The sequence below is a fragment of the Benincasa hispida genome, chromosome 2 (genome assembly GCF_027475165.1).
Source record: "Benincasa hispida cultivar pf3 chromosome 2, pf3_genome.v1.1, whole genome shotgun sequence".
Taxonomy (NCBI): Eukaryota; Viridiplantae; Streptophyta; class Magnoliopsida; order Cucurbitales; family Cucurbitaceae; genus Benincasa; species Benincasa hispida.
The window spans coordinates 23,946,905-23,956,219 of record NC_143479.1 but is presented as its reverse complement, the minus strand read 5'-3'; the positions used below and the strand labels follow the sequence as shown (position 1 = coordinate 23,956,219).

General features: G+C 35.7%; 2 protein-coding genes across 2 annotated transcripts; one reads left to right on the top strand and one right to left on the bottom strand.

Annotated features, from left to right (window-relative positions):
* The first annotated feature begins 267 nt into the window (after positions 1-267).
* On the top strand, positions 268-1,904 carry LOC120071028 (Tetratricopeptide repeat (TPR)-like superfamily protein). Its single transcript, XM_039023013.2, has 3 exons — positions 268-1,130; positions 1,256-1,428; positions 1,527-1,904. Exons 1-3 carry the CDS (start codon positions 561-563, stop codon positions 1,675-1,677), a joined length of 894 nt encoding a protein of 297 aa, XP_038878941.2. The 5' UTR covers positions 268-560; the 3' UTR covers positions 1,678-1,904.
* Positions 1,845-4,322, bottom strand: LOC120071027 (Nucleoside transporter family protein). Its single transcript, XM_039023012.2, has 2 exons — positions 3,576-4,322; positions 1,845-3,094 (listed from the first exon to the last, which is right to left on the bottom strand). Exons 1-2 carry the CDS (start codon positions 4,129-4,131, stop codon positions 2,400-2,402), a joined length of 1,251 nt encoding a protein of 416 aa, XP_038878940.1. The 5' UTR covers positions 4,132-4,322; the 3' UTR covers positions 1,845-2,399.
* Between the last annotated feature and the right edge of the window lie 4,993 nt (positions 4,323-9,315).

Below are 9,315 nucleotides of genomic sequence, written 5' to 3'. Positions count from 1 at the left end.
TGTTAATTATTTTACATGTTAGGGCAAATTATTACTCATTACCTTTTTTTTTGTGTTCGAATGTCGTCTGCGTTCGTTGTCATTGTGAACCTCTCGTAAACTTGATATTCGACTCACTTCTCTCAGTCTCGTCTCACTTTTTGAGTTGATTTGTTTAAGAAAACTTCACACTAATGTGGTATCGAGATTATCACACTCTGATATCTAAGTTAATATGATAGAGTGTATAGCTTAACTAAGCATTTGACAAATATGGTAATACTCTCATTTGAAGATTACTTATTATTTCCCTTTGAAGTTGGAAAAACCAACTTTCCCTCCGCGTTAGAGAAGTAAAACCTCGTGCACCAGTACACGGTTTTCTTAGTTGTCAGTCACAAAATCAAGGGCTCAGATTTAATCTTCAATTTCCCTCCTTCACCACAATTTCTCTTATAAAAATCCTCCCGTTGCCGCCATTGTTTTAGGTCAGCCCTCAAAGAACTCACACAAAGCACCAAACGCCAAGAACAAACATCTCCTTCCATTTCTCCAAAAGCAACCTCCAAATTTCCATAACTATGATTCTCAGAAGTGCTTCCACTCCCCTTCTCAATTCATGGTTACACCATTCAAGAGATTCATCTCTAGAGCCTGAGATTGTGCACCAAATCCCCAAATCGCGTTCCATTCTCCTCTCTGGCTCACCCAGTTGCTTATCTCCGATAATCGATGATTCCCCCCGGAGGATTACTCGAACGCTTTCTGAGACGGATCTTCGGGACCTGTCCATGTCTAAGATGAAACCTTTTACCAGAACTCTGAGTGGGTTTACTGAGGTGGTTGAAGAGACAGATGCGGTTGGGTTTAGCCGCTCCAAAACGGCGTCGTTGAGCTGTGGGTCAATTTCTGAAACTGGGGATGGGGATGGGGGTGGTGGGTTTGTTAGTGTTCTGGTTGGTGGTGGAGTAGGTGGTAGTGGTGGAAGGATCCATGGTGGTGGAGGATCTGATGGTGGCGATGATGGGAGTTTGGGGTTTGGAGATTCAAATCATGGGAATGAGAGTACGGATTTGTACTATCAAAAAATGATCGAGGCAAATCCTGGGAATTCAATGCTTTTGAGCAATTATGCTCGTTTCTTGAAAGAGGTAAATACAAAGTCAAATTCAAATCCCAATTGCTATATGATTGAAGAAAAACTGTTGTTTCGTTTCAAATATTGCTGTTCCTTTTTTTTTGTGTGTGTATTTATGATGATTTGTTCGGGTAATAGGTACGCGGGGATCTTGTGAAAGCTCAAGAGTATTGTGGGAGAGCAATTTTGAGCAATCCTGGCGATGGTAATGTCTTGTCCATGTACGCCGATCTGATATGGGAAACTCAAAAGGACTCTCCAAGGGCCGAGAGTTATTTTAATCAAGCTGTTAAAGCTGCCCCTGAAGACTGGTAAAGCTTCGAGATTTCATGATGAGATTCTTACTTTTGGATTACAGTCATGGTTGTTTAATGACATGTTCATTGATTGCTTTTATGTTATGGTGCAGTTATGTTCTAGCATCTTATGCACGGTTCCTTTGGGATGCTGAAGAAGAAGAAGAAGAAGAAGAAGTGGGAGAAGAAAGCTTTAGAGAAAAACCAGCAACGAGCTTCTTCCAAGGAGTTCACCCCCCACCTCCTCTTGCTGCTGCTTCTTAGTTCTTAAGACTCATCCTGGCTTCATATCTTTTGTATCATAGCTTCAGAGATAACATCTCTTGACCCTGTTTATATTCTCTTCTTGGCCTTAGTATTAGTATTCTTTTTTTGTGCAGTAGTGAGTTGTATCGTCCAAAGATATTGAATTTCTCCCTACGGAATGAAAGTTGTAGAAAGAAGATAAGATATATTTTAGCTTAATATTTAGAGAGTACTCTTTCTGTGTCTCTGTCTCACAGTCTCACTCTTCTTCACTGGTGCATGTTTTGGTTCTGAGTTGCATTAACAACTGAATGATATGGACTCTATACATTTTCAGAAAAGGGCGCTATTGCTGATTATTCATGGTCAGCCTGCAAGTCTGAATTTACCTGTAAGAAGAAAGAAACGATGAAACTAATACAACTAATTTCTAGTGCTACATCTGTTACTATTACCCAAGATTGAACATGGAGAGAGATGCCACTTGAGTGAAAAACTTTCTTGTCAGCTTCTTCTTCATCTCTTCAATTCGGTTTGCCTTTTTCAGCAGTTGAACATGGTAGTGGCTTGAATGTTAGGCCTGTTATCTTGTCTGCTTGCACACTATATATCTTGTTGAAAATTGGCAAAAAGTTCCCTATCAAGACTAATTTGGACAAGCATTTTTATTAGCTTGTTGTACCACTTTGGTGAACTGCTTTGAACGGGGTACTGAACAATTTATAGAGTTTGTTTCAACTTCAAAGGATCCAAAACCAGCCTAGAATTGAGCCACCTACCAACCCAATGCCCAGGAACACAACCATTACAATGGCAGATAACTCTGCCTCTGATGCAGGTAATAACTTGGGAGTACTGATCATGATGACACTAGTCAGATATCCGTTGCTCAAGCCAAGCAAAAAAGTCAGAACAATCACGGGCAGTTCGGTTTTCAGCCACCTAGGTCCATGGATGCAGGCCATGAACAGTGGATAAAAGAGAAGCCTGGTGATGCAAAACCATGTTGCTTTCTTGATGTTTTTCAAAATATATATTGCAGTTAGAGATTTTCCAACTAAGTCTGCAATATTGTATATTGTGATCAGTAGAATAGGATACCAATCTTGAAGCAGTTTTGATTCCAGGTCCTCGGCTATGAATCCTGGAAAAATTGATAGCGTAACGACATAAGTTATGAAAATTCCGAATGCAGGCCACCGGATTTTACCCACCACTATCCAGAACTTGGATTTTGAACATGGAGGTTCATCTAGAAGTTCTCTGTAATAATGCTGCATCACTGGCAGCTTGCACAACAAGTTACATGACACTATGCAGCAGAAGAGAATCGAAGCGCCAACGATGAAGTACAAATGCGCACTCTTTTGAAGACCCTTGGGCGATTGTGTAAGTAAGGCCTTTGTAATAATCCTCAAGATTGAAACTAGAACACCTGCCACCATCAATTTTATCAGTCAGGTACATTGCAATAGTTCTCTATCTAACTTCACGGAATTCAGAGCAGCAAATTAAGCTTCACTTTATGTTTTGTTTAGTTGGTCAGGACAAGCATGTTTGGTATTGACTTTTGTACTAGGATATGATTGATTATTGAATCAATTGAAGACTGAATCTCTTTTAGCTTGTTTAGTTTTCAATTTAATGCTATACACCAATACCTAGTTGCCACATCAATAAAGATCATTAAAATATTAACACACTTTATAGCCATCCCATATTAATTGTATACTTATTCATGCAGTTGAATGAAAAGAATACTTCTTTTGTTGCTCTTTCAGGCAACTGAATGCACATGCTTTCTAGGCTGCTAGATCATGTCTGGCACTTTTTATTGTTGTCAACGATTTCATGACATCCGTTTAAGGGCAAGAGGAGAAATATAGTTAACTAGAAGGTTTGGACATAGATAGTACCTGAAGAAGCAGTCCCTGCAAATACAGCCTGCATAAATTGTTTTGGCAGTCTGCCAGCCGATCCTATCAAACTTCCTGCTACTAAGCCATCGGCCAAACCGCATGCGACAACTGATGCAACTATCACTCCGTAAGCTTCGTTTGGTCTCCAGTTTGAACCAGTCATGCTTGAAGCCCAATCCATAATAGGAGACACCAGAATAGACAGGATAAACAAAGAAAATCCCAAGTTCATTCGAAATCTAAAGCTCGTCTTCTTAGACCATCCATCCCAAGCAATCATAAGAACCAGAAGGAGCACAGAAGAAGTCATGTAAGCCACGGAGAAAACCTTCTCGACGTGTTTGGTTGGATACAGGTAGCCAAAGTAATCAACTGCAGTGATTGAAGCATTCCAAGGTAGCAAATTGCCAACACCAAGCAAGAAATGGATTAGGTAGGCAATTTTGAAAGTATCCCTTGGTTCTAGCTGATCTCTCATAATAGCCTTTTCTCTTTCCATTTTCATGTTCAAGCGTTCTTCTGGGTTTGTGCTGTTGTTTGGGAATTTATGCATTGTCAAAACAACAGTAGTTTTGCATTCAGAAATGATGTGTTGATGGAGATGGGCATATCCCTTTAAGAGAGTCTGAAACTATTCAAAGCTTAGAGCACTGCCAAGATTGGTGGCTATAATTTTTAGACATGTTTGATCTTTTTCAATGTTAATCACCATTAAAAACAGCTTCCCTCAGTCACCACTACCATGGAGGGGACTGATCTGCTCTAGCCTTTGAAGCCCTTTATTGAAACAACTGACAGCTCAGTTTGTTTGGATCGCAGATGTGATTGATGGGTTGAACTTGGAACCAATATGACTCATGAAAGTAAGCTTCGTGGGGACAGGAAATGGATGGGCAATATTAAGGCTTGGTGCCCTTTATTCTACTGCTACACATGGGGGGCAGCATTCTTCAAGCTCAACTCTGAAATTCTCAAACCAAATTGGTTCATTCCCATCTCTCAACTTCAATTTCATTTCATAATTTTATGTTTTAAATTTTAAAATGGTTCATTAAGTTACTATTTTCTGTGCTTTGAAAGATCTAAATGCTACAGATTATTCACTACTGATCTAAGACAGCCAAAACTTGTTATAGTAAAAACTGATATGAATTGTAAGGTCATTTCAGCGTGGCCAAGATGTCACATTTAGCTGATAAGCCATCCGCATGGGAGAACTTGATTCTTTATTTTTCCAGTCAGGGAATTTTCATATTGGAGAAGATTAATTACCCCCATCCATTCTTTTTTTTCTTCTTCCTGTCATTTCGTACTATCTTCACTTGGCTTTTTTATTCCTCTCTCTCTTTTTTCCTTTTTACCTTGATCAATCTTTACAGAACTATAGACTGATATTCTTCAGTAGAAAATTCCTCCATATCATGGTCTGAATTCGTATCGCACACCATGAGTTGTAGATTCAATGAACGAATAACAAGTGGCTTCGATTACACACTTAGCCCAACAAACGTGAGGATAGAATTTTGAACTTCCAACTTCAAGAAGAGTAAATATCTTAATGGTGAGCTGTGTTCATGATTTGATTTTGTCTTGCTCAAATAGTCCATGTTTATATTTGTTAATACAGACCAATTGTGTTAACATATATAACAGCACCATTGTAAAACAACATTGATTCAATAGAAACCAAAGGAAATTAGAATCTGTGTACCTAGTTAGAAGAGATGTGAGATATTTAGTCATGTATGCATCCAATCTAATATGATTTTTGGAAATCAAACTGTAAGAGTTGATGCATTATTATTGTTTGGTGCACATCAAATCCAAGCAGAATATATAAAAGAATTGTAGCCAAGCCTACCCACAGTTTGAAAGTTTGAATTGTGATGCAGCCACTCCAAAACCACTCATTTTTAGAAGCTTTAATTAAAGGGAAAAAAAAAACATTTTGTTTTTCCACTCTTTTTCAATTGGGGTGTGTAGTGGGAAAGCCAATGTTTTTTTTTACAGGAAATGTGATTCCATTGGTATATATTATACTTCGAATAAAACGCGCATTAATAATATTCTTATACAATCAAGAGGTCTAGAATTTAAATGTTTTCTGACGTAGTATTTTAAAATAAATAAAATTTAAAAATTCCTCAAAGTTATGCACTATTTTTACAGTATATTGATCATCCTCCAATGGATGGCATCTTTTTTTTCCTCTTCCAATGATTGTGACTTTAACAACATTGGGTTGAAAAATGAGAGATTCCTTCTGTAAATTGTGGGAGTTTCTATTTTCTTGTCTTTATTCAGCAGCAAATGCAAAGCTTCTCCAAATCTTGAACAGGAAAAAGAAAGAAATCTAATAAAAAAAGTAACCTAATTGAGTGCTAGCCTTTGTGATGATGACTTGGATTTTAGATCTTTATAATATAATAAGGTGGTTTTATTATGAAAACGTGTCACATTGTATATCATAATCAATAATTATGTTCTTTGATACCAATGAGATCTTGACATGTTTTTCCTTTTCAACCTAAGATTGTTATGTTTTACTGTCATTAATAATGGTGATCCTAGCTTGATGTGAGAATATATGTAGTTGGGTTTAGAGTACAATTTCACATCTTATACCTATATTGGCTATGAAAATGAAGGGAATTGATTATTGATGCTTTAGAGTACTTAATATTTAAATGGATCTAGTCTAGTTTGACAACAAATTGAATTGTTAGAAATGAAGGACATTACGTTTTGTTATATTAATAGCTTGATTCGTGATCATAGTATTTACCTTTTTCTAATAAAAGTGAATGTAATGTTACACAAATATTGGAAGGAGAGAGTTTAGAAACTTCTTATTCTATATAATTTAAGTTAAGGGCGAACATGGAAAGCGATTGGCACTTCTAAATTTGACTAACAATTGACATTAAACTTGATTTTTTTACTTTAATAAATTCACATTGAACCAAGATTAGTATGATAAGTGTACCCATCAATCGTAGGCTCAACGGGCTCAAGTAGCCTAAAACAATAAGAAGGTTCTGAGAGAACCTTGATATTGAGTTGATGAGCTCAAGTGATTGTCCAAAACGAAAGGAGGCTACCAAGGTGACCACTAGCAGTTTGGAGGGGATGAGACCCTTCCATAATTTTGATTGGTTTTAACACCTACTTCAGATGAAAAAAAAACAATGTATAAATGGAGAAAACTCATCCTTCACCATGCATAATATGGAGTTTTATGCTATTTGATCTAAATACTAAATTAGGCATTAGAGGATCTTAAGTCGAGACTACATTGATGCTAGACCTTGCCTTGCCAATACACCCAACCCTCACATAAGACAGAGCCCAAAACTATCTAATTACTAACTTAGTCACATTCATATGCATATCAATGATAAGCAATGTTTTAATGTTCAAAAATAAAAATATAAAATTGTTCAAAGAGATTTTAGAGAAATTTAATTCGTTAAATGAATTTGTATTTGTAATAATTTTAGTATTGTGAGTATAATCTCTAATAAATGTTCATGTGATGCTTTCTCTTGAAAAGTAAACTCACCATTGTGGCTTTGTAGCTTGTTCTCATTGTTTATTTATTTTGAGGGTTTTGTAGCTTGTTCTCGAATATGGATTTATCTTGAGGGCTTTGCAACTTGTTGTTGATGTTAATTTATGCGGATGTCGTTTGATCTCTAGTACTTGATTTGAAGAAAACATGTTCTTGGAGTTGATTATTGGGAGAATTCTTTTTAGGCTCTCTAGAGTCTAAAATTTCTATTTATAGAGTTTTGGTCTTATAGGTTTGAGCTTAGTTGGTCAAATTAATTGAATCTTGGGCTTGCTTGGCATTTGGGTCAAATTGAGACTTATTTTTTGGGCTCAATTGAACATAAGCCCAAATATTAATATCAAGTTGGACAAACTTATTTTATTCGATCCAAAAACCATGACGAAAACACTTGACATCATTGGGATTTGCAAACTTATGTCTTCAAATTCAATTTAGGACTGATATCAACTATTAATTAGTTCCAAATTTGATCATTTGTAATTTTGTCATTAATTTGAGGAATAATGTGGCGACTTGTAATTGGTTCAAAATTTCTCAGCCAAAATATAAATGTAAATCATATATTTTTTATAATAGAAAAAAATAAAAATAAATTAGATTTATACAGGCAATTGTTAGAAAATAACACAAAAATGTTTTCTAGTTTATATAAACGATTTTTAGGAAACCTATTCTTTTTTTTCCCCTTTCTCGGTGGAGATCCTGGTTGGGTCCGAGATTGGAAAAGCACAAAAAAAAAAAATGTTGGCTAAATATCGGCTTCCTAAATTTATTCGCTTTTGTGCTTTTCTAGTCTTGGTTTCAATTTCGGTGGTGATCTTCAATTGACAACAACGATCAATTTTTGACATGATGGTAGGCTTGAAAACTTCTCGGACAAAGTTTGCTTTTCCAAGAATTTATGCTGTCCCTTGGAAACGACATTTCAATTGCTAACATGTAAAATACTAGGAATTCTTCCAGGATTCAGTGTCTCATAAGGAATTTTAATTGAAGTTAAAATTGATGAATGAGCTATGATAACATTCATTCTTCAGCTAGGTAATTAGTTTGGTGATGAATAGGAATATCTTTTCCTCTTAACAAAAAAACTCACCAACATGCACCCTTATAATCTTGCATTTCACATGCCCACTTCCCAAAAATAAATCAACCATCACTAATACTGAACAAAACCAGAAAATGAAGAGGAGGTTTTTAGGTCAAGAAATACTCACAGTCTACTTCTTTTTAGCCCAAGATTTTTGTTTGTTGTTTCTCGGTCTCGGTCTTGATCCTAGTTGAAATTACCATTGAAAAAACACAATAAAACAAGCTTCTCAAAATAGAGATATTTATATTTATATATATATATTTTTTACTATTTCTTACTATTGCTCCAATTTAACATGCATTTGCTTACCTATTCAAGAGTTAGATTTTTTTTTCCTTCCAGCTTTTGACTGAAGATAAAAAATAATAGTATATAAACAATGGTTAAATTATCGAGTTTAATCTACGGATTTCAAGAACTTATGTCTAATTGATCATTGAAGTTTTAATTGTGTCAGATAAGATCTTGGCCTATTCAACATTTGTTAAAATCTTTGGACCTATTCACCATCTTAAAAAAAAAAAAAAAAAAAAAAATTCATTTAGGAAGAAGAACATGGGTCCGGCGCATGGATGATCCAAAATTGAGAGATAAAATGAAATTTGTCATCCCTTTTGAAATTGAGGTTTTTTTTATCTGTTGTCGACGTCGTATTCAGGTGAAATTATCACAACGTAACCTTACACATGCAGATTGTTATTTTACTCTCACTCTTTGCTCTCTCGCTGTCTTGTTGTCTGGCTATTTCGCTCTATTCACTCTCTTAACCTCTTCTTTCTCACGAATTCCTCTTTGTTTTGCTCTCTCTTCTTGGTCTCTATCTCCCTCTCTTACCATCTTATTCTACTGTATCTGACGTTCTGATAGCCGACGACGACATCTATGCAACATTCTGATGGTTGAATACAAATAGATAAAAGAAAAATGGAGAATGATGGACGCAAATGGAAAATTGAAAAGAAGAAGAAGAGAAAAAAAAGAAAATTAAGAATAGTTTTGTAATTTTATTTTGGAGTTTGAAATTAGGTCTTTTAAATCCATTATTATCTGGAAGAAAATGAGTGTGACGT